Consider the following 24,841-nt stretch of genomic DNA (forward strand, 5'->3'; position numbering starts at 1 on the left):
GTGGTGTCCTTCAGCACAGAATGAAAACCAACTTCACAGCCCTGAGGTGGTGAGAAAAGCTGCCAAAATAACCTACTGCCTGGCTTACAGAGACTTGTGAGCTGTGAATTGAGCCTCTCTCGCCTTTTAACCCTTAAAAGTCATTCCGTTGGTTCCGAATAGAAGTTCCTGTCCCTTAGGGAGCTCGATGACAGTGACTATTCCAGCTCTGAGCACCCGGCAGGGCAGCAGTGCTACCTGCAACCCGACTACCTTGCTGGGCGGGGTCAGCTCTGCTGTGCTGAAAGAACAAGCACCTTAAGGAGCTCCCAGAGAGGGAGGCAGAACAAGCTCCACCGGAAGTCGATAATACGAAGATCTTACATCTAGAAGAGGTTTATCTTATTAGGGCCTTGAGAAACAGTGTGGTCGTCCTCAAGCAGGAAAGGGAAGTCCTTGACCTGCTTCTTGTAGACTGGCCTCAATTAGGGAACCCGAAGAGAAAGATCCAGACACCCAAACCTCGGAAACACTAGTCTTTATGTAGAGCTCAGCTGGGAGTGGCGAGGGTGTCAGGTGCCCGTCTCCACCTCCACTACTCCTGCCCAGGTGCCAAAGCCCATGTCCTTATGGATGAGCACCAGGCCAGCGCTGGGGCCTGGCTCTTCGGGCACCACAAAGCACTTATCCTGGCTCTCGGCAATGGTGACCTCGAAGACGTCCTGGGCTGGGGAGCCATCCTGTCCACTGCGAGTGTCCAGCAGCTCTGGTTCAGTCTGCAGGAGCACCACAGTGGGCTCAGAAGCAGCAGGTGGCACACAGGGCGGGCTGGAGGGTGCCCCGGGCTGGTGACTGAGCTGGTGCCGCTTGAGGCTTTGGGGGAGGGTGTAGCCCATGCCACAGGTGGGGCAGCGGAAGGGCTTGTCGGCCAGGTGGGACTTGAGGTGGCGCCTCAGCTTGGTAGCCAGCGTGTAAGCACGGCCACACTGGGGGCACGGGAAAGGCCTCTCCCCTGAATGCAGGCGCTCGTGAGCCCGCAGCGTGTGCGGGTCTCGGAGGGCCTTCCCGCACACGGGGCACAGGTGGGCCTCCCCGGTGTGGGAGATGAGGTGGCGCCGCAGTTCAGGCAGCTGGGGGAAGGCATCGGCACAGTGCGGGCAGCGGTAAGGGCGCTCCCCAGTGTGCAGCCGCAAGTGCCCACGCAGATTGCCCCGCTGGCGGAACGCCCGGCCGCAGTGTGGGCACAGGAAGGGCTTCTCCCCTGTGTGGAGCCGCATGTGGTTCCGTAGGGAGCCCTGGTTGGCCAGGGGCCGCCCACACACTGGGCACGGGCATGGGGCCGGGGCCGCCGGCACCTGGTGGGTCTTGCGATGCAGCCGCAGGGAGGGCCGGCGGGCAAAGGCTTTGCCACACTGGTCACAAGCAAAGGGCCGGGCACCGGAATGTACCACCTGGTGCTCTTTGAGGTCTCGCCGGGTGCCATAGGCCTTGTCACACTGTGGGCAGGGGAAGGGCCGCACCCCACGGTGGCCCAGAGTGTGGGCTTTGAAGCTCTCCTCTGAGCTGTAGCTCTTGCCACACTCAGTGCAAAGGAAGGGCTTGTGGCCCGTGTGCACGAACGCATGCTTCTTCAGATGGCACAGCTGCAGAAAGGCCTTGCCACACTCCCCACAGCGGTACCGTCGCCCCTGTTTTGAGGAGCTTCCTGCTGGACCAGGAGGGCTCCGCAAACGTGCTGGGAGGCCAGGGTGCTGCTGCTCTCCAGTCTGCTGAGCGCCGGGCCCTGAGGTCTTCGCTCTGGGGGGGCGCTGATCACTGGAGCTACATAACTTCTTGACCAGGCAAGCGTGCAGCTGTGGGTCCGTGGCGGAAGATGAGGAACAGGCCTCACTGCTCTCAGGGCCCTGCCGGGGAGCAGAGCTGCTCTGAACTTCCAGACACATCTGTGTCTGGGGTGGGTCCTCCTCGTCCACGCTGCCATCCTGAGATGATGGGCCAAGTGGCTGCCTCTCCTTGGAAACCTGGTCCTGGTTTTGGGGCTTAAGTTCAGGGCTCACCATACTGTCTGTCTGAATGCTTAGGGGTGACTGGTGACCAGGATCTGTAAAGCAAGAGTGGGGCACATAGAGAATGTAGCAGGTGGCCACAGTGGTCTCACCAGGAAATTATGGGAACATGTGTCTTCTCCTCTTCAGCCCCTGAGCTGCAGTGGGAGCAATGACAGCAATCTCTTCCCTAGAACTTGAGCCACACACTCCGTTTATCTTCCTGTCCAGTCTCAGGTGCCTTCTGGGAGGCTCTCCTGGGAACCAGAGCTCTCTAGATGTCTGGATAATCCCTCGAGTGAGACATTCCCAGAGTGCCCTTGTTCTCCCTCTGGAGACACGCACTTAGGATGAGTTAGGACCACTACCTCCTCACTTCAGCTCATCTGAAAATAAAGGAACCCCCACCCCCAGCCCAGACAGAACACAAGAAATTGGAAACCTTATACACAGCCTGCTGTCTTCATCAACATGACCTTACTATTCCAGGAAACTTAACTCAGGAAGATAAAAAATCGTATACACCTATACAGTTGACCCTTGAACAACACACGTTTGAACTCTACAGGTCCACTTACAGATATTTTTCAACAGTAATTACCACAGCCCTACACAATCATGGTCCGCTGAATCCATAGATGCAGAATCACGGATGTGGAACCATGGATGTGGAGGGCCGACTGTAAGTTACACTTGGATTATTCTGACTGCTGGAAGGGTCAGTGCCCCTAACCCCTGTTTGTTCAAAAGTCAACTACATGGTTCACTCTAAGGAAAAGACCCATCACTCTTCAATAAAAAGCATCAAATAACAGTTTACACCCCCAAATTCTGTAAACATCTTACTTGAAAATTTGGATCTTGCTGGGTTCACGAATCCTAAACTATTATGTCATGATCCTTACCCAATCCTAATCAAGCCCTGCCACCATCCCACACTGAAAAATCTACCCTATACCAGACTTCAAAATGTCACTAAATATCCAGGCTTTGCCCTTTCCCTCAGAAAAGCTACTGTTCTCCCTTATCTTCTTGAGCCACAAGCTCTGCTTTCTCTTATCAACAGGTTATTTTGGTGATAATTTGGGAAGCCGGCATTTATTTGACACACACCTGTGCGAGATTCTGCTGCATCCTCCCCAGGGAAGTCCACTTCCTGTTGTACAGAACACTCCACTTCTGTCACAGCCATGGCTGCCTCTTCCTCTAGCCTGGGCTGGGTGAGGCTTGGGCCCTCAGAGGGAGGCTGGGGCCACAGCAGCAGCTCAAAACCTGGCAGCACAACTCGGTACACCTGCAGGTGGAGCTTCTCGCTGATCCGCACCGGGGCCACGTTCCCCTCACCCTCCAGCTTGGCTCTCTGCACCAAACTGCAAAGCAGAGCAAGAGCTGGCTCAGGAGACCCTCTTCAAGTGGTCCTCCCTGAAAACCCCAGCTCCTGGGCAGTCTGGGTTCTTTAGGACCCCATGCCTTAGGAACACTCAATGCAGAAGATCCGTGGGTGAGGAATTATAGTCAGCTTCTGGTTCCATCCCATGTCATAACAGAAAGCCTCAAAGGAGCATCTTCACTACACACTCTCCTGTAACTTACCTGGTCCAGCCTGAACTCTGCTCACAAGCACACACGTCTCCCCACAGGCCTAGTGACACGTCCTGAAATAAACCAATAAAAGTCCTTCTCCCATGTGTTTGAGGGGCCCAAGGTGAAACAAACAAACAAAAAACCTGATGTAACTTCTCCTGAGACAGATCTAAGATGAAGACTCTGGAAGGTTAATGGTTTCTGGATCTGCCTCTACAGGACTGTTCTGAGTTTTCATTCAGTAAAGGCCGAAAAAACTGTCCCTCCACTTCCCTCCCAAGGTGTGGAGAATTACTAAACTGAACATATTACTGCCTTCCAGTGAATACCAAACAGAAAAAGTAGTAAGACGTACATGAACTTTGAAATTCTTTTGAGGACTTATGCAATGAAATCCTTTACCTGTGCTGTTTCATTTTTTGCTCCAAATAATCCTGGAGGATTAAAATAAAGGAAACAGCCATTCCTTTATTTTATATATTTGTTAAGTGAGGCATACCATCTAACTAGCTTTGTGACAGAAGTGGGGTTTGATCCCATGGCTTTTTAATTCCCACAACCTTTGCTCTTGACTTTCTACAGCTGATACTCTACTAATCCAGTTTTTAACAACTTTTTGCACCTCCTTAACTACTGCAAGTGAGGAAAAGAGACCGTACTGGAGAGAAAAGGCAAAACTATCTCCTATCTCTGGGAATACCCTGCATCTTCTAACAAACTGGAGCGCTGTCCAGAAATGTCTGAACCTCTTCCAAATTTTCAGTTACGGAGAGGAGACATCCTCTCCCTCAATACCTCCTGTTTCGTTTTCACTCCATCGCCCTTCTGCCCCGAGGCAGACTCTTCTTCCAGTGGCCCCCAGAGCAGTCCCGGCTGCAAGGATTCCCCGACACACCAGATCCCAAAGCACCGCTCCACGGCGAGTGAGGGGCCAAGGGCCAAGCCCCGGGGGAGGCTCTTTAGACTGAGGATGGCTCGGGTCGTCCCAGGAAGTAAGTCTTTGAGTCCCTGTGCACAACCTTCTCCGGAAGGGCTCCATCCTGAGTCCCGGCCGAGGAGCGGATCGGGGGCTGCAGGTAGAGAGGAAGACACTGAGGAGACGGCCCAACAGGTCGTGGGGTGGGGAAAGGTGAGGGAGAAAACCCCAGGTTCAGCCAAGCCTCAGGAGTCTGAGGTATCTGTAAGGGTTCTAAGGGGGCCCCGGAAAGGTTCAAGGACACTTTAAAAGCCCCCAGAGACGCTGAGGGCACCGGAGAAGGATGCCGGGCTCAGGGGGAAAAGGGTCGGGGGAGGGAAGAGTGGGCCAGAGAACTTTAGGTGTATTAGGCCAGGGCCGAGAATCGGAGACATCACAGGTCACTCACTGAACTGCAGTCTCTCCCTCTCCAAGAGCAGCTCCTCCGCCTCTTCCATCCCGGGTCAGACAGCCTTCCTCTGCCGGAAGTAAGCGTTGCCGCCTTAGCTCCCCCCGGAAACAGTAATTGACGTCCAAATTTCCACTCGGGAAAGAATCGTAAGAGTCACACCTCATTGGTGCACAGGACCGGGAGTTAGGAAGTACTGGTTAGGCAAATCTCTGTCTGAGAACAATACGAGATTAGGATTCCGGAGGTCCACCATGGATTCGAGTATCCGGGAAAGCGGAACTAATTGTTACAGTGGCCTCTCTTTTTTTTGGTGGGGGGACAAGTCGGACGGTTATACTGTGCCTCCTCCAGGAGGGCACGTAGGCGGGCACGTACAGGAAGTGGGTGGGGCTCCTGGAAAGGCCATGTTTGGAACGGGCAGCGGGTCGGAAGTGGGTTGGAGGTTTGGCGGAAGTGGTTGGGGTATGAAGAGACAGGGAGGGGGCGGTTCCCGTTCGAGCGCGGAGCCGGATGTTTGCCGATTTTTGACAGGCGTGGCAGAGGGAGCGGTACCCGACCACGGTGAGCCGTCAGGCGCGAGGTCTCCCTGGGAGGTGGGGGGTGGGGGGAGGGAAGAAACTGGCCAGATCATCTGAAGGGTTGGGGTTCGGATGGGGAGGATCCGAGCGGACCCGAGGAAGGGAGCAGGGGTGGAACGGGGCCTGAGAACCTGGACTTCCCGCTGCGGGGATTCTGCTGCACTCTCGGGTCTGCAGTGAGAGGAGTTTGCTTCCTTGCTCCCTTCTTCCTGGCTCTTCGCTCGCTGTCGTCCAGCAAACTCATGGGAAGGGGTAATCTCCCAGGTCCAATCTAGGGAAGCGCTAAGAACAAAAATTTGAGAGAAATGTTGCCCCTTGCCACTTTCAAAATTTATTTCTTAATCTGTGAAATGGGATAATTACACCTAATCCGGGTTTTGTAAACCATAAGCTCTATGCAAACGTGATTGTAGTTGAAAGTTTTGCTGTTGTGTTGTGGGATTTGCATTTTCACAATTCTGGAGCCCCAACTAGGAGGGTGATCCCAATGCCAGAGAAAAGGATTTCAAGTTGTTATTTTAGTTCTCCGCTGAGGAGATTAGGGGAGAGGCTTACTTTGCCCTTTTGTATAACTTTGAGAATCCCATGAATGACAAGCACTTAGAGAAGTACTCAGGGATTGACCTGCCCAAAGAGAACACTTTAGACATGCAGGGATTAAAATCTTGACTTTACTGTATGACTCTAAGCAATTTGCTTATTTTTTCTGTTCCTCGAGTTTCTCAAACTGTAAAATGGGTTTAGTAGTACATACCTCACTCGTACTGTTGTGAAAAGATAATTTGTATCCAGCTCATGGCGGTTAGTTCCCTTTTCCTCTTAGGATATGAATTGATTCCTTCAGTCATTCAGCAAATGACTGAGCATCTACTCTGGGCCCAGATATAATTCTGAGGAGGTCAGGGGTTCTTAAACAGGGATTCTAAGAGGGCCTGTGAACCCCTTAAAATTTCATGCATGTGCTGATTTTTCTTAGAGAAAAAGTCCATAAATTTCACCAGAATTTTAGAGAGTTCCAGGACTGCCCAAAGTGTTAAAACCTCTGCCTAAAGTGACTTGTGAAGACTATAAAAGGTAGACATTTTACTTACTAAGAAGAGAAAAATTAATCTGAGACTAAGGAATATTTTGCAGAGTGCAGCAGAACTTGTGACAGGAATTTTAGGCAGCCAAGATATTTCATTTTCAATACTTTATGTTAGAATTTCCCTGAACTGGCTCCCCCTCCACCACACACATAAATGGGAGCTAAGCTTCTGGGTTCACAGGGGACAACAGCTGTGGGTTGAAGAGTCATAAAGGATGCCAGGTTGGCTGGGAGGTGAAAACAACTGTGATTACTTATGTTGGAAAAGGAGGGTATGGAGTGGGGGAGGGGTCAGTTCTGGAAGAACTGACAAAATAGAGGAGTTACTGGAAGAGGTGGAGTTCAAGTTCGTCTCCCTTTGAGAGAGTGCCTCTCTCCCTCCCTCACACATACTTCAGCTCCCAGCTGTTCCTTCTAACACTGCCTGCCGTTCATTTTAGCACAAGTATTTTAGAATGCTGAGAATTATATTTCTGGGAGGAGTTTTCACTTCTATAGCTGAGGAAATTTAGGCCTAGATAGGAAAAGGACTTGCCTGGCATCTTTGCAACTCAGTTAGGACCATAATCCAGGTCTCCTTAAAGCTCATCTCGTGCCTTTCTCATTGCATCAAGCACCCACTGTGTGCAGAAAGACTTCTCTGGAATAGCTGTGGGCAGGGCTGAAGGAGCACTTGGTGCCTGGGCAGTAACCGAACAGAAGGGATGGAGAAAAGGCTCAGGCCTGGAGAGGGTTACTTTGAGCTGAATTCTGTCCCTAGTAACCGGCTGGGGGCCCCTTTGGACACGCCCTCACAGCCTCCTGGGTCAATGTAGGGAGGAGTTTATAGATGAATCAGGTGTGGACTCCTCAAGACTGAGGGTTGCTTTTGTTGGAGGGTTGAAGCAGAATGGGGAGCTGGGGTGACAGTACAGCAGCGCTCACTGAGAGAAAGGCACTCCCAGTAGGGGAGGGAACTCTGTTTGCAGGAAGGGACTTGTATTTTGGTGGTAAGCAGTGAATAAGAGTAGCAGATAAGGCCAGGGGAGAGGAAGAGGGAACAAAAGAAGGATTTTTGTTGTTGTTCATTTGGTTGGGTTTTTTGGCTGTTTGGCTGCTCAGTTTTGGCTCAGGAACTTGAAACAGCTTTTGCCACTGAATCAGTGTGGTTGCCCTGGTAACAGGGTAGTTGTTGCTAGGTTGTTGCTACATAAATAGGGAGCTGCTGCCCTGCTGCCACTGGTTTGCCATCCAGAGTCTTTAGCAGGCTGTGACGTGTGCAGGAGGTTGTCACATCACTTAGAGGTGTTCAGGGTCTGGATCTTGGCCCACAGTTCTCCCCTCTTCTCCCTACCCATGCCTGGGTCTTGTCTGTACTCCTTATCTGCCCTGAGATTCTCTGACCATATATGTCATTTTGGGGGCTCCAGGAATGCAGTGGACTTCCAATGGCCTCTTCTCTGGGGTTGGACGAGTGGGTTGAATTGAAACTCACCTCCCTCACACTGTACGGTGAGATTGTGAACGGAGAGGGATTGGCTTCTTGTTAGGGCTGAGGGCAAAAGATGCCTCCTCCAGGCTGCACGCAGTCACATCCTCCAGGTCAGACCCCAGACCTGGGCAACTGCTTTCAGAGTTGGCTCTTCTCCCTCCCGCCTGCTGCAGCTGCTCTCCTATTTTCCACCTCCTGCATCCCCACACTCTGGGTGTTGTGGGCTTCCTCCTTTCCCAGCTATGCCCCCCAATTCTTAGGGAAGTCTGTTGACCTTTCCCACCTTGAAATTAGTGTCAGGAGCTCCCCACAGAATAGAGTGGTTTGGGAGCCCGCAGGAGCCTGCAGATTGTCTGCAGGGACTGGCAGGCAGAATCCATGTCCTGCTCCTCGTTCCTATCCTGGGGCAAACCCAGCTGGGCCCCTCAGCTCTGGCCTTTTTTCTGAGATGTTGTGGTCTCTGGCCACCTCCTCTTCCCTGAGCCAGGAGCTAGAGATGGAGTAACTGGGGCCTCTGCTGACCTTCTTCAGGCATGGGGTTTGGAGCAGCCCTGTGCTCCTTAGATTCTTGCAGCATCTCTACCCCACAACTGGGTCTGGGAAGCTTCTGTGCTCTCTGACCCCCAAGGCGAAGGGCGTGACCCTCTGCCCCATGCAGCTGGGACTACATGACAGAACCAGCTGGGCAGTGGGCAGTGCGGGGCCTGGCACAGCTCTTCCCCCTCCAGCTGGAGGACCTGAAGGCAGGCACTGAGCTGTGCCATCCTTTGCCCCAGCTGCCTCTTCTGGAAACATGCCAGAAAATTGTGAGCCAGGAAAACCAGGAGCTACATGGAGCTCTTGGCAAGAATGAGGAATGTTGAGGAACAGGGACAGGGGAGCTCAGGGGAGGGAGGAATGGGGGCAGGAGGGCTTGCTTTAGAAGTTATAGGTCAAAAGAGCGCGTCCCTGACATGCCCGCTGGCTCCCATCTCCCCAGGGTTCTCTTCAGGTTCTGTGGTGTGAAGCTGTGGGGGACAGGCTGGGCCATGGACCCACTCTCAGAGCTGCAGGACGACCTGACCTTGGATGACACCAGCCAGGCTCTGAACCAGCTGAAGCTAGCCTCCATTGATGAGAAGAACTGGCCCTCAGATGAAATGCCCGACTTTCCCAAGTCAGGTGGGCACAGCTGGATCTCAGCAGCCATGGGCACCTTACAGGGGAGACCCCCTTCCTAAGGAAGGAAGACCCCAGGAGGGCAGGATGGGAGCAGGCCGACCAGCCCCAGGGTGGGGCTGAGAGCACAAGCCTTACTGGGGGAAGGGCCAAAGGGCACAAATCTCAGGGAGAATATCGTGCCAGCCCCTCAGATTATCCACTGGTGTTGCTATATTTCTCAGATGACTCCAAAAGCAGCTCCCCAGAACCTGTCACACACCTGAAGTGGGATGACCCTTACTACGACATCGCCCGGCACCAGATTGTGGAGGTGGCAGGTGAGTACATCCAGCACTGCAGCTTTTTCCTCACAGTCTGCCCTCCTGGCTTAAGGAAGTCAGCTCCTCCTGCCTCAGGGGAAGGGGCTGCAGGGGAGGGGAGGGTCTGACTCCTGACCCTGGGGCTCTTGAGGCTCCACGTTCTTTAGAAACACAGGCTTGATTATGATGGCCACTTGGCCTGTTCACTTTCAACCACATCCCGACCTGTGACCTTGTCGTCTCCGTTGGCAGATGGTATGCGGGAGGCTCTGTGAAAGCCCTGGGTTTGATTTCCAGCTCTGCTCTCTGAGCTCATTTCTTCCTCACAGTGTTGCTGTAAAGATGACAGTAATGAACGTAAGTCAAGGCCTAGCCCAGAACCAGAACACAGTTGACTCTAAATAAGTGTTCATCCATCTCGCTTCCCTTTGCCCTCAGGTCAGCTTTTCTACCCCATCAGGGAGGTACCAGTCCCTCCTGGGAAACCTGATATCCAAGGAAGTCTGGAATGGCAGAGCCTCTTTCTAGAAGTTAGGGGCCACATGACCCCTGGAGCATCAGGTTCCTGGCAGTGAGACTACCCTGCTAAGAATGGGTGTGGCGCCCCCCCTTGGGTCTCAGCCCCAGTGAGCCACACCCTCCTCTTCATGCTGCAGGACCCAGAAGACTCCAGGAACAGGGGAGGTAGCGGAGATGTTGATGACTTGGTTACTGCCCTTAGGGTCCTCCGGCTAGAAGAGGAAACTGGAATTGTAGGATCCTTTGTCTTTTCCCTAATGGTTTTCTGTCCAAGGTGGTGAGGCCAGGTGGCTGTAAGCAAGGATGACAGCATGGCCCTGCTCTGAGGCACTGGGGTGGGCAGGGGGAGCCAGGCAGCAGGTGGCCTCTGGAGCCCTGTGTGGCACAGGCTGAGGGGGTCCTGGAAGCAGTAGGGAGCCCCGGCTCTCCTAAATGCTGAGCTCTGGGAGGGAGTGGGCAGGTGAGAGGTTGTCCCTAGTGTCAAAGGTGTTTCTTTGGCATCTGTGTTCCTAGTGCCTGCCCTAGTCTGGGTTGGAGGACTTGGTTATGGCCTGTCTCACCCCTACAGAGCAAGGCTGAGTTCTTTTTTGGCCTGGTCCTGCCCTGAGGACGGAGAATTACCTGAAGGTTCAGAACTTTCCTCACTCCCAGAGATGGACCTGACTGGGGTGTGGGGGTGTCTAATGTGAAGGACTCTCTATCCTGACATCCTCCTGGCTTATGTGGCCAAGTCACAGGCGGAGCAGGGGAGACTGCCCCCGCCCCCACCAGGTGACCCCTGCAAGTAGAGCTGCAACATGTTTCTGTTTCTCCAGGATGTGATGAGCCTGAGGGGGCCCAGCCAGGTAGGTGTGTTCCTGGCTCTCTGTGCTTGGCCTCTCTGGGATGTGGATCAGGAAGGGCTCTCGGTGGAGGCCAGGTGGGGCCAGCTTAATTGCAGCCCCACTCTGGGGAGCTGGGAGCTGGCGGTACTTGGGAGCTGGAAATAATAAAGGGTTTATGGGAGGTTTGACAGGGTTGGGGCTGTGCAGGGACACATCCAGAGCCAGGAGGGAAAGGAGCTCCAGGGGAAGAAGAGCTTTGCCCATGAGGGGCGTGGGACTGGCAGTGAGCAATGGCCTGGCCTGAGTGCTGGCTCAAGGCCTCTCTGGTGGGGGTGTCCCCCATGTGTGTGCCTCTCTGACTGCCAAGAAGAGTTTAGATTGGCACTGCTAGAGCAAGAGTCACTTGGTGCGACTATGATGACGTCCTGGGAGGCCAGTTTCCTGGCATCAGAAACCAGAGAAAAAGCCCACGCTAGAAGGGAGGACAGAGTATGTCCCCAACTCCTCTGCTGCCTTGCTTCTGCCTGCTAGCAGTGGCTGTCATGCTCCATGGTCTTTCCAGTGGTGTGTGTGCTGGTAAATGTTTAATAGTTAGCCCTCCTGAAAGGAAAAAAAAAGAAAAGGCTATTATTTGTATTTTCTGTAGCATTTGCAATTTCTAACTATTGACAGCAGATTTCAAGCTACCAACGATGATGTCACCTGGCTTGCAATATTCCTGCAATCTTTAACATTTTAACAAATGTATGAGCTTCAGCACATTGCCCCAGCTCCCACCTCCCCTCTCCTTGGTTGGCCTGTTCTGCAGGTTGTGGGAGGGTGCTGGTCTGGCGGGTCCCAGAATGCCTGCTGGAGGAGCTGCACTGCTGCTGCTGCTGCTGCTGCTGCTGCTGCTCCTGCTCCTGCTCCTGCTCCTCCTGCTGAAAACCCAGCCCATCCCCTCCTTCCCGCCCTGGAAAGGTCCTGATTGGTATCTGGGGAATGCTGAGACTTCATTCTTAGGCAGCTGGGCTTTTCCTGGTGCTTCCCACAAACGCTTTGCCTCCGCATTGAGCCCTCTCCCTCAGGCTTCAGGAGACACGGTGCTGCTAGATCCTTCTCTCCCTTCAGTCTCCAGGACAGAAGTCTGTTCTCTTCTGAGATCAGGATGGGAGTCCCAGGCCCTTTGACACATGCCTCTTGTTTGAAGCAATCACCCTGCCTGCTGGCAAATGCCCAAGCCAGTAATGGAAATCCACTCAGGGAGGAGAGGGCAGGGGTGAGGCCCTGGGGTGGCTCATATCTCGTTCCTTGCTTGTCTAGGAGTCTTGCCATCCAGCTCCTCCCTGATCCCCCTGTGGCCCTCTATCCTCATCCTGACTTCACTCAGCATACATTTATAAAACACCTACTCTAAAACAAGCCCAGTAGTCAGCATTGAGGGTTTGTTGAGAAAAAAAATGCACATTGCCTCCTTCAAGGAATATACAGTCCAGTGAAATGGTTCTTGAGACTGGTCAGAAGGCTGTGAAGGGTATGGACCTCTTCCCCAGAAAACACTTGCATGTGCTTGTAATCTTTTTCATATAACATCATAGCGTTAGTCGATGCCCATTGCGGGAACCCTGGTTGAGAACTCAGTTTCTGAATTACAGGCAACTGAGTGATGGAACCACAGGCCCCTGGCCCCTCACCTCAGTTGTTGGCTTGATCAGTTACCAGCTCTTTAAATCCCAGAGCCCTGTGAGTTCAGACTTTCTGCCCTGCCTAAGTCCTCAAATCTGCCAGCCAGTGAGGACTGCCCTAACTGTTGGAGGTCAGGGATAAAGATAATTTTTTTGGAATCCCCTGGCCCCTCTTGGCATTTTCCCTTACATCCTGGGCATTTCCTCCACTTAGTGGGGAGTCGGCAGATCACATCCCTCCCCTCTCAGGCTCATGGTAGAAGGCCCAGGGGGTTCTGAAGCTCCAGATTGTACACAAGGCTGGGCTGGCGGGTCTAACCTTCATCCCTGCTCCCTTCCAGTCTGCTCTGTCCGAGCCTGTGGGAAGTGACTAACAGTAGGTTGCCAAGCCATCCCTTGCTGGCCTGGAAGGGACCCAGCACCTCAGGATCCAGGCCATATTTTGAAAGAGAGCAGGTGGCACCTGGTCCTTTAAAATAAACCTGCTGCTGGATGGAGCTGCACTGTCGCCTCCTCAGACACACTTGCAGAGGGTTTTTGGCTTAAGTCGAGAAATTCCACCCCAGGCTTTGGGAAACTGTCTAAAGCAGTCTCATAACCTAGATACCACTGTGAGCAAACTCAGAAGTAGAATGATGCATACTGTGTAGTGCTGACCTGTGACTCTGTACAACATTTATTGAATACCTGCCACGTGCTGGGCTCTGGACCAGAACTAGACATTCAAAAATGGATGAGACACAGGTCCTGTCTTCAGGCTACTCACAGCCACTAGAAGAGACAGGCACATACACAGTTATACAAGAGAGTCAAATTGTCACGACAGAGATGCTAGATGGTTCATGCTGGGAGCCATGAAAAGGGACAGCTAACCTGCCTGGGGGAGGGAGGAGAGGACACAGGCTTCTGGGAGATCATGCCTGGGATGAGTCTGAAGGATGCAAGAGTTCGCCTAGAGGAGGGAAGCAGAATTGTTCTGAAGAGCAAGTTCTGTCTGGCAAGAGAGACAGAGGCCAACGCTGCCCGATGCAGACTGGGCTGCAGGCACCTCTGTGCTGGGAGGGTGCTCGTGTGAGCCAATCGGGGTCGGGGTAGAGGGCAAGCCTGGAGGGACCTGTGAGCCATTCTAAGGGACTTTTCCACAGCTGGGGTAGGGTTCAGAAGGAAAAGAGGAGTCAAGGCAGGAGAGTTGGGGGCAGGTAGACATTTTCAATTCTCCAAGGCTAGAAGTTGGGGCAGTTTAAAAAGGAGAACAGGTCCTCCCTAGGGCTTGGTGGGCCAGGCCTCAAACCCTGACCCAGGAAACTCTTGGAAGGTCCTGGCTAGGACCTTTCAGGGCCAACAGAGGCTAGGTACTGAGTGGAGATGGGACAGTTGAAGGGGCTGATCCACAGGTTGGACATGGTAGTCAGACTGTTGGGAGTGAGGCACTAAATCAGGCCAAAACACTGGGCTGGGCCCCCAGCAGGCACTGGGGCCATGCTGCCTACATTCCAGAAGCCTTCCTCAGCCCCTCCATGGAATCTTGTCCTAGCCCTAGAGGAAAGGGTTAGAGCTTTGGCAACCACTTTGGAAAAGCACTGAGTCCTGGGATAAGTCATTGACCAAGAAGGATCATCAAGATCATAGTTTATTAAACATAGAGATGACAGCAGGCATGAGGGGAGGGTCCTTCATCCTCCGAGGCAGGAGGACAGACTGTGCAGGCTGTGTAAGTGGTCTTTTCATTTGCCTCTGAAGCAATGGGGATTAGGCCAGTGTGGTCTGGTGACTCCGGAGAGGCACGTGGGTAAAGATGAAGGGACAGGCCCTGGGACGTGAGGGCATGGGGACCAGGCCTTGTCCCCATCAAGCTTTGCTTGGGGTCCCTAGTCCACACTGACCCTGGAAGAGCATCTCACCTTGGGAGGCAGTAGCGTATATCTCAGGAGCTCCCGGCTTCATGACAAAGCCAGATGGTCAGACCATGAAACAGTGACTAGTTTTGGACAGACATCCCTCTGTGATTACACTCAAGTGTGCACTTTCTCAAAGCAATACAAACTCTGAACTCCTTGTTCTTTAGAATATCCTTAACGAGAAAGGATATGATTTTTAAAAATGTCCAGAGGCCAATCAACTGTGGGAAATACTTCTGGCAATAAAATCAGAAAGTGTTGTTAGTAGTCAAAATTGAGACATGACTGTTAAGTAATCAGACTGATTTCCTCAGTAGCCTCAGGTTTTCTGAGAAGGTAGCTTCACGACGTTTTTCAAATACATGCTGCTCAGAGAGGCTACTTCTGGAATAAGTGTGGAGTTTTAAGATGATGTTTAGCAAGATAACAATTGCTTTGGTGGGTGTGACTTTTGGTTGTGACTTTTGGTTGTAGTTTTAGTTAAGGTGAAATTTACATAACCTAAAATTAACCATGTCAAACTGTACAATTAGGCACATGAAAAAATGCTCAATATTGCTAACTATTACAGAAATGCAAATCAAAACTTCAATGAAGTATCACCTCACACCAGTCAGAATGGCTATCATTAAAAAGTCCATGAACTTTGACACAACATTGTAAACTGACTATACTTAAATAAAAATATATTTAAAAAAAAAAAAGTCCATAAACAACAAATGCTGGAGAGGGTGTGGAGAAAAGGGAACCTTCCTACTCTGTTGGTGGGGATGTAGTTTGGTGCAGCCGTTATGGAAAACAGTCTGCAAATTCCTTTGAAAAACTAAAAATAGACTTACCATATGATCCAGCAATCCCACTCCTGGGCATATATCTGGAGGAGACTCTAATTCAAAAAGATACATGCACCCCCAATGTTCACAGCAGCACTATTTACAATAGCCAAGACATGGAAGCAACTTAAATGTCCATCAACAGATGATTAGATAAAGAAGTTGTGGTGTATTTATACAGTGGAATACTACTTGGCCATAAAAAATAAAATAATGCCATTTGCAGCAACATGGATACTTCTGGAGATTGTCATTCTAAGTGAAGTAAGCCAGAAAGAGAAAGGAGAATACTATATGATACCATTTATATGTGGAATCTTAAAAAGTGAGACAAGTGACCATGTTTGCAAAACAGAAACAGACTCACACACATAGAAAACAAACTTATGGTTACCAGAGAGGGGTGGGTGGAGGGATAAACTGGGAGTTTGAGATTTACACATACTAACTACTACTATATATAAAATAGACAAACAGCAAGGTCCTACTGTATAGCACAGGGAACTACATTCAATACCTTGTAATAGTCTATATTGAAAAAAAATGAAAAGGAATATATATATATATGAATCACTATGCTGTACACCAGAAATCAATATAACATTGTAAATCGACTATACTTCAGTTAAAAAAAAAAGTATGTACGATTCAGTGGTATTTAGTACACTCACAGTGTTGTACAACCACCTCTGTCTAGTTCCATAATTTCATCCATACCCATAGCAACCCGCATAGCCATAAGCTTCAACCCTTATTCTCCCCTCCTCCCAGCACCAACAAGTGCTAATTTGCTTCCTGTTGTTACAGACTTACCTATTCTAAATAGCTTGTGTAAGTGGAACCATACAGTATGTAGCCTTTTGTGTCCAGCTTCTTTCACTTAGTATGTTTCCAAGGTTCATTCACAACAGTAGCATGCATCAGTACTCCATTCCTTTTTGTATCCAAAAAATATTCCATTGCTCGGATACACCGTGTTTTCTTTATCCACCCATCCACTGATGGACATTTCGGTTGTTTTCACCAGGTGTGATTTTTTTGAAAAGTTATGTTATTCTTTTACGCCCCAGCTCAGCAGCCCTGAGAGCACCTGTTTCTCTTCAGCAACACACCCTTGAGTGCAGGCAGCTGCCAGAAGGTCTGCTGCATGGGCCACTCTGGCCCCAGTGCTAACTGGCACGGATCTCCAGGCCTGGCCCCTTTCAGTTCCTCAGCCTTCTTCTCTTGGTTTATCTTCACCCACTGTGCTCCATCTTTCTCCGCACCTAGGAGATGACAAGTATGGGCGGAAGATCATTGTGTTTAGTGCCTGCCGAATGCCCCCAAGCCACCAGCTGGACCACAGCAAGCTCCTTGGGTGAGTACCCTTGGGAAAGTGGCGGGGGCCTGTGCCCAGATCCCCACTACAACCTGACATCATTTTCTTTACTGTCCCTTCTCGCCCCAGGGGTACCAAGCCCCCTCCCTCAGGGGACACCCTCTTTTCCTGAGGGAGCCATTTTACATTAGGAGGCAAGCACTGGGCTAGGAGTCCAACCTGGTTTCTAGTCCTGGGAACTGTCTGTGTGACCTTGACAAGTGTCTTCACCTCTGTATGTCTCTTTTTCTTCACTTTTCTTAGGGGATAATAATACAGCCCTCCTTCCTCGTGGGAGTGAGATACTGCATGTGACGATGCTTTGAAAAGTAAAATACTGTCCAAATATGAGGACTGATTGCGATAACGACACAGTGCTTCCGAGGCGGTTGAGTGTTGAACATTTGTGTGAATAGTGTTACCTTATTTGTGCCAAATTCAGTGCCCCCAACCTCTGTTCCTATCAGGGTTCTGATAGCCCAAGGCATGTAATACCTTTGGTTGTTCTAGATACCTCCTGATGCAAGTCTGAAGGCTGACTGAGAGCAGGAGCTTGACAGACTCTGTTCTGATAAGTGTTCACTGTTGAGGCTCCACTGGGCCCACGCTGGGCCCACAGCATGTGCGGGGCCCATGGAGGCAGAGCCGTAACTGACTTCCTCCTGGGGCCCCTTAATGTGTGTACAGTTTCCATCTTGCACTCCTTTTCTGACCACTTTAAAGTGCTCCCTGCCATTAAAAACATCTGCCCTGCCCACTCCAGCTTTTTGGTTGTGTCTGTGGAGAGGGGGACAGGTCAGGGCTACAGCGGTGGAAGCTGAGGCGCCTGAGTGCAGTCTCTGCTGTGCAGTGAGCCAGGGCCCGGCCCGTATCCCCAGCCTTAGGTGAATTCTTTTTCCCGTCTCCGAAGCCCTCCTCCCACTGCTCCTCAGCCCAGCAGGCAGGCAGAGGCTTGTCCAGGCCCATCACGTGGCCAGGCCAGGAATGGCCCAAGGAGGCCCTCCTGAGGGTTGGCCGAGTCACATGCTCTCCTCTCTGGTTGTAACACAGCGTCTGACAAGGCAGGTGACAGACTCCTGGCCAGATTATGGTCTGAGTAGGAGGAAGTCAGAGGATGGAGATGGGAAAGCACCCAGTTTCAGGAGAGAGCTTGCTGAGTGACGCTGCCCCCATTCTGGCTTCGGCTGCCTTCAGGAAGCCCTCTGTAATCCATCCTGTCCATCCTCCAAAAAACATTTTGTTGACGTACACATATCCAGAAAAGTGAACAAATTATATATACTCCTTGATGAATTTTCAAAAACTAAATATACCCATGTCCTCCACACCCACATACCTCCCTTTGCTCTTCCAGCCACTGCTCCAAAGGGTAACCCTGTTCTCACATCCAGCTTCTCAGACTGGTTCTGACTGCAGAAACATCCTGTGAGGTATTCTATTTATAGATGTCCTGTGATTTATTTAACCAATTCCCTGTTGTCGGACGCTTAGTTTGCTGCTCAACTTTTTTCCCCATTATAAAACAGGCTACAGTGAAAAGCCTTTTACAGAAATGTTTCTGTTCATCTCTGATTATTTCCTTTGGATAAATTCCTGGACATATTTTTACTGGGTTAGAGTATGAACATTTTATAGCTTCTGATAAACATCACTTTGTTGCCCTCCAAAAGGTTTCTAACATCCGTCACATCAAAGGATGAGTGTATCATCACTACAATTTTTGCTATTTTATAGTTGCAAAATGCCATTTTTTTATATGACAGCTCTTTGCTCAGTGTGTATCAGGGGTATATCACTATGTAGTGCTAATGATCCGAATCATGATAACAAGTCCTGCATTAGACACCTCACATGCCTGCTGGTGCTGGCCCAGCCCGGCCCCTGTGGACCAGTGTTGAGGTTACCCTCTCTGGGTTAGGTCAGGTTGTATCTGGCATTTAATCAAATCCTTGGGCATTTCCCGTGGCTCCTACCCTCCTTCCTCACCTCCCCTTGGAAGCCCTTAGCATTCCTGCATGTGCAGCCTCCCAGCCTGGAGTGGTGTTCCTGCTGGGCCCTGGGAGCCATTGGTGAACCAGAAAGAGAGTTTTCCACTGGACTTCTCTCCCTTTCTGGAATTCGTGTTCATTCCCTTCATACTTCTGCACCTCAGGTGGCTCTGCACCTGTATGTATGTATGTTCGTATTGAGTGTCAGGAATTGTGTTGTGAGCATAAGGAACTTGAGGTGTGGATCCTTGATCCATAAAAACCCCCCTTGCTGGATCAGAGGACCCTCTGGCCACCCCAGCCCCCTCTCATGGACACTGTGTTTTACAGCCAGTGCTGGGAGTTTGACTGTAAAAGGCAGAGCTGTCCCATGGTCAACAAGGCAAAATCTGGAGTTAGTTCAGCTCCAGTCTCCACCACAAGCTGTGTCACCTTAGATTGGCACTTGATGTCTCTGAGCCTCATTGCCCTCACTTATAAGAAGGGGATAATATCAGCCTCCATTATTATGAGGAAGGCATGAGATAATGTACGCAAAGTGCTTGGTAGACACTAAAAGCTGAATATTGATAAATGGTGACTATCATCATCATTATTCAGGACAATCCCGTGAGGGGAATGTTATCCCATTTTTACTGCAGGTATGCAAGACGGCTCCAGTTAGTAACAGTCCTGGTCTGACTTCAAGTCAGTGCTCAAAACAGAGCTGTTGTTGTTATTCCTCCGCCCAGCCCAGCACTCCCCTGTACCTCCTGCACCACAGTGTGGTGATGGACTGTGCAGCCGGGATACATAGTGCAGGAGCCGGGGATGGCTATTGTACAAGCAGGGGATTCCTGGAGCACCGGTTCTGTCTTAATGGGGCCCCAGTTGTGTATAGAGCAGGCCCGAGCGGGGCTTTTCTCTTGAAGGTACCTGAAGCACACCCTGGACCAGTATGTGGAGAGCGACTACACGCTGATCTACCTGCACCACGGCCTGACCAGCGACAACAAGCCCTCCCTCAGCTGGCTCCGCGACGCCTACCGGGAGTTTGACCGCAAGTGGGTTGGGACCTGCAGTGGGCTCCAGGGCCTGGGGGCAGAAGCTCTGCCAGGCTCTGGGCTGCCCTCGGCTTGGGCAGGAACATATTGCATGCCAGGAAGAGGCGGGTACCCGGCCTGGGGAAACTAAACACAAAGAATCTCAAGTTGAAATGGCCTGGGTTGAAATCCCAGTTTCTCTGCTTACTCGTTCTGTGACTTTCCATGTTACTTAACCTCTCTGAGCCTGTTTCCTAACCTGTAAAAATACGGCAACAGTAGCACTTACCTTGCAGGCTTAATCATTAGTCAAATCAGTGTCAGTAAGAGCCTAGCTCTGTGCCCCTCCTGCCACGCCCGCTCCTGAGCTCCCACTTGGCCCCTGCAGGTACAAGAAGAACATTAAGGCCCTGTACATCGTGCACCCCACCATGTTCATCAAGACCCTGCTCATCCTGTTTAAGCCCATCATTAGGTGAGTGGGCCCAGGATGGGGCACTGGGCTCCTGTTCTGCCCCTTGAACTCTAAAGCAGATACCCGAGGACACCAAGCATCCTGAAGACAGTCCAGTTTGGGGCTAGGCCTCTGATCTGGGCTGCTGAGGGGACAGTGGAGGCCTGCTGAAATGGGCCCGCCCTGGACCCATACCCTTTCTTCTGTCGGCAGCTTCAAGTTTGGGCAGAAGATCTTCTATGTGAATTATCTGAGTGAACTGAGTGAGCACGTGAAGCTGGAGCAACTGGGGATCCCTCGCCAAGTGCTCAAGTGAGGCTGGGCGGGGGCTGTAGGTGCCCAGTGGCACATGGTGCAAGAATATTGTGTTTGTGGGGGAACATGCCGGCCGAGGGGAGAAGCAGCCTTGGGAACCCCAGGATACACAGAGGAAGTGAATGTAATGAGTTAAGAGACAGCGCATGGGGTCAGAGAGAACAAGTTCAGATCCCATTTCAGTCACTGAAAAGCTATGTGACTGAATCTCTTCACTTTCTCATGTGTAAAGTGGGGTTGAGGGGAGGACTGAATGAGGTCATCCATGTAAAATAGCACAGCACGTGCTTGACACACAAGAGTTGCCATAGTGACTGCAGAACCAGGTAGAGGGCTTGACCCTCCCCTGTGCTCCCCTAGGTATGATGACTTCCTCAAGTCCACACAGAAGAGCCCTGCGACAGCCCCCAAGCCCATGCCACCGCGGCCCCCGCTGCCCAACCAGCAGTTCGGGGTCTCCTTGCAGCAGTGAGTATGCGAAGGGTGGGCGGGGCTGGTGCCTGGGGACCCGGAGGGGTGCGGATCCCACTCACTGCCTTGTGCCCACAGCCTCCGGGAGAAGAACCCGGAGCAGGACCCCATTCCTCTCGTGCTGCGGGAGACGGTTGCCTACCTGCAGGCCCACGGTGAGTGCCGGGCCGCCCCTCGCCATCAGCTGTATCTCCCAGCTCCGCCCCCACCCCAGAAAGCTGCTAGGCGGGGCTGGGCGAGGTCCCACACACTCCAGCACCCACACGGACCCTGCCTGGAACCCCGAGACAGAGAATGGGTGGGGGAGTCGGCACATGGCCCCAGAGCTCTGAGACTCACTAGGCTCACTGTTTCCCAGCTCTCACCACTGAGGGGATTTTCCGGAGGTCAGCCAACACCCAAGTTGTACGCGAAGTGCAGCACAAATACAACATGGGTGAGTGGCCCGGGGATGTGCTGAGACCCACAGGACCAGTACAGAGAAAGAGAGAGAGAGAGAGAAAGAGTGTGTGTGTGTGTGTGTGTGTGTCTGTCTGTCTCAGAGGTTTCTGTGGCATTTGGTATAATTACATGGGTCTTACTCCAGCCTGGTTGCCCCAGGCCTGCCTCCTCCTCAGTCAGGCTCCTAGGGCCCGGGTTTAGGGTCACTGGGAGGCGAGGAATAACTAGCATGTGCTGGGAGCGCCCACTCCCCAGATGGCCTGCACCTGTGTCCCCTGTCTCAGTGGGAGGAGGAGGCTTCTTGCCAAGGGCGAAGTTAGGCCGTGGGGCCTGCTTGGCTTCCGGTTGCCTGCTGGTCTCCAGGCGGGTCCAGCTCCTCTCCACCCTTCCTCTCTTCCTTGCCCCTAGGGCTGCCTGTGGACTTCGACCACTACAATGAGTTGCACCTGCCAGCGGTCATTCTCAAGACCTTCCTCCGGGAGCTTCCTGAGCCCCTGCTCACCTTTGACCTTTACCCCCACGTTGTGGGCTTCCTCAGTGAGTGTCGGTCTCTTCCCTCCCCAGCTCTGTGCTGCTACTACAGGGTGGGGTTGCAGATGGACTCAGAGCAGGCAGGTTTGGCCTGTCCTCCAAGGAAAGTCTGGTTGGGGTCTCCCTTCTAGCCTGACTTCAGGGCTTCCTGAACCAGCCCAGCCTCAGGCTCCTGTGACCTGGGCCCCCATTCCTCATAGACATTGATGAGAGCCAGAGAGTGGAGGCGACACTGCAGGTCTTCCAGACGCTGCCTGAGGAGAACTACCTGGTGCTTCGTTTCCTCACTGCCTTCCTGGTGCAGGTGAGACCTCGGCCTCTACCACTTACCTGCAGAGAGGGGGGAGGAGCCTCCACGGCTGCTGCTCCTGGGCGTGGTTGCTGGGCATGGGAAGCAGGGTCTATGGCTTCCTGCTGCAGCCCCCTGATTCCCTCCACAGATTTCTGCCCTCTGTGACCAGAACAAGATGACCAACACTAACCTGGCTGTTGTCTTCGGCCCTAACCTGCTCTGGGCCAAGGATGCTGCCATCACCCTCAAGGCCATCAATCCCATCAACACCTTCACCAAGTTTCTCCTGGATCATCAAGGGGAATTGTTTCCTGACTCCAAGGGGCTCTGAGCCCAGCCCTTGCCCCACCCACCCCCTTCTCCTATAGCCCCAGTTTGGACTCTTCCTCCTGGCTTCAGCCTTACAGGAGCCCGGGGCTCCTGCCCAGGAAGGGGCCATGAGGCTCCCCCATCTAGAGATAGAAACTGGAGCCAGCCAACTAGCTGACTCGACCCCTCCTTCTGTCCAGCCCACCTCACCAGCCCTGGAGGCCTTGCTGTCACCACAAGACGTTTTTCTTCGCCTTATACTTCTCACTGCCTCCTTGGATACCTGGCTCCTGCTGAGCTCTGCAGAGCTGGCCTTGGCTTTTCAGGCAGGAGGACGGGCCCCAGCAACCTGCTTTCTCCTGCCTCTTTCCCTGGTAACTGGAGATGCCAAAATCACTGCCGGCTGGGCTGGTAGCTGGGGCTGGTCCTCCCCTTCCTGACTGCTGGGGAATGGAAGGCTGTGTGGGCCTGGGCTGGCCCTGCTGAGGCTCCTCCCTGTCTGGGTGAAGGCCTGGTTGCCAGCACCCTGCTCCTGCCCTCCCCGCTGACAACTCAGCCTTGGGTACTTCCACAGCTAGTGAACGGCAGGCTGGAGTCGGCTTCCTATGTCTGCCTTCTCTTCCACACATCCTGGGTCAGCCTTTCCCAAGTGGTACTGCCCCCAGGGTGTCCTAACCCCCTGGTTCTAACCAGGACTGGCAGCTTGGATGACAGGGCTGAGTCCCAGCATCCATTCAAAATAGACACCCCATTCCCACCCCTGAGAGCCCCCTAGTGTCTGGTCAGACCAGTGACAAGCAGACCCCCTGCCCCGCCCTGCCCCTCATGCCTTGCCCCCCCTCCCTTCCCACTTGGACAGATCCTTAGCCATGTCTCTTGTGGAGTCCCTGCCCTGGCCAGGGATGACTCAGTGCCTCAGGATCTGTGGTAGCTCCTTCCTCCAGCTGTGGACTCCTGGAGGGGCTGGGCAGAGACTGCTAATTAGATCGGCCTCTGCCAGGTAAGTTCTAGCAACCTCCCTGGACCCTGATGATGAGGGATATCCCTCTTTCCACCTGTGTCCCTTCCTGGGGAACCCCTTTTCTGCAGCCTTGGCCAAGCCTGTTCCATGGGGATCCTCAATGACCAGTCCTGTCCCATCTGTGAGCTGGGTGTGGCCTGGGCCCTGACCTCACTGGGCTCTCTCCCCAGGACACTAGCATGTCAGGACTCCCAGGGCCTCCAGTGGCTGCTGGTTCCTTGTCAGTCCCTGTGTCTCTGCCAAGCCCAGGCTTCTGCTTTCTGCCTTCCTTTGTATATCAGGTGTTGCTCATGCCCCACTGACTGGGGAGCCTCATGGATCTATTTGGTCCCTCTCCTGTCCCCTCCCGCACTGGTCTTTACCTGGGGGGGTGGGGGGCTTGTACTGTGAATCAAGTGTTCACATTCACACTTAATGACTTCCTTGGCACCAATCATGTATTTCACCTTTGCACTTTTTATATTTCAATAAAAAAGGAGATGGAAAACTGCCCATCTGGCTGTTAAGGGAGTGGGCATGGAAGTTCAGAGCTGAGTGGGAAGCGTGGTGTGACTGGGGGAGAGCACATGATGGGGCCTCAGGAAGTCCCCTCCCTAGTCCCACTGACCCCTTCCTCATCCTGCTCACTTGTGAGCGGACATGAAGCTTGACCATCTTCCAGGCTTAGAAGTATGAACAGTCACTTTCCATGTGTTTGCACCTGCAGCATTCCAGCTGGCTGCCAAGTGCTACATCCTATAACCAGGACCTCTTTCCCCAGAAGAGTGGACTGTGGAGACCACAGCATGGGCTTTAGAGTCAGACCAGGATTTGAATCCTAGTTCCATCACTTTACAACCAGCTCTAACTGGTAACAGTCATGTAACTGGCACCCCCTCTGAGACTCTACTTCTTTTCTCTGAAGATGAGATATAGTCATCCCTCCCTATGTGTGGATGGTTGGTTCCAGCCACCACCACCACCCGCCCTGTGATTCCAAAATCCGAGGATGCTCATTCCCTTATGTAAAATGGTGTCATATTTATCATCCACACAATCCTCTCATATACTTTAAATCATCTCTAGATTACCTGTAATACCTAATACAGTGTAAATGCCATGTAAATGGTTGCCAGCGTGTAGCAAATTTGTTTTGCTTTGGGAGACTTCCTGGAATGTTTTTCTTCTGAATATTTTCTACCTGAAGTTGGGGGAAATCTCGGATATGGAACCCACAGATGTGAGGGCCAACTGTACTACATTTGTATAGCAGCCAGGGTTGGCACCCTCATTTCCTAACCATCCTGCTCCTCCCCACCCTCCCCTCAGCCTGAACCTTGACTGTTTCCACC

General features: G+C 52.3%; 2 protein-coding genes and 1 long non-coding RNA gene across 4 annotated transcripts; 1 reads left to right on the top strand and 2 right to left on the bottom strand.

The window, feature by feature from the left end:
* Positions 1 to 502: 502 nt before the first annotated feature.
* On the bottom strand, positions 503 to 5,301 carry ZNF408 (zinc finger protein 408). The gene is made up of 5 exons (XM_011000651.3): positions 4,973 to 5,301; positions 4,404 to 4,678; positions 3,618 to 3,679; positions 3,138 to 3,394; positions 503 to 2,080 (listed from the first exon to the last, which is right to left on the bottom strand). Exons 1-5 carry the CDS (start codon positions 5,019 to 5,021, stop codon positions 552 to 554), a joined length of 2,172 nt encoding a protein of 723 aa, XP_010998953.2. The 5' UTR covers positions 5,022 to 5,301; the 3' UTR covers positions 503 to 551.
* A 116-nt stretch (positions 5,302 to 5,417) lies between these two features.
* Positions 5,418 to 24,000, top strand: ARHGAP1 (Rho GTPase activating protein 1). Its single transcript, XM_011000650.3, has 13 exons — positions 5,418 to 5,536; positions 9,091 to 9,272; positions 9,494 to 9,589; positions 16,579 to 16,666; positions 19,566 to 19,697; positions 20,065 to 20,151; positions 20,344 to 20,442; positions 20,806 to 20,913; positions 20,995 to 21,071; positions 21,275 to 21,352; positions 21,766 to 21,894; positions 22,089 to 22,192; positions 22,329 to 24,000. The coding sequence occupies exons 2-13, from the start codon at positions 9,140 to 9,142 to the stop codon at positions 22,509 to 22,511; spliced, it is 1,314 nt and encodes a 437-aa protein (XP_010998952.1). The 5' UTR covers positions 5,418 to 5,536; positions 9,091 to 9,139; the 3' UTR covers positions 22,512 to 24,000.
* LOC116155313 (uncharacterized) lies at positions 14,176 to 22,332 on the bottom strand. 2 transcript variants are annotated; one of them, XR_004139187.2, is made up of 3 exons: positions 22,219 to 22,332; positions 19,966 to 20,058; positions 14,176 to 16,574 (listed from the first exon to the last, which is right to left on the bottom strand). It is a non-coding gene; the product is annotated as an uncharacterized LOC116155313 (long non-coding RNA). The 2 variants fall into 2 exon arrangements; XR_010383344.1 differs by lacking the exon at positions 22,219 to 22,332 and having other exon boundaries at positions 19,966 to 20,103.
* Positions 24,001 to 24,841: the final 841 nt, after the last annotated feature.

The sequence above is a fragment of the Camelus dromedarius genome, chromosome 12 (genome assembly GCF_036321535.1).
Source record: "Camelus dromedarius isolate mCamDro1 chromosome 12, mCamDro1.pat, whole genome shotgun sequence".
Lineage (NCBI taxonomy): Eukaryota > Metazoa > Chordata > Mammalia > Artiodactyla > Camelidae > Camelus > Camelus dromedarius.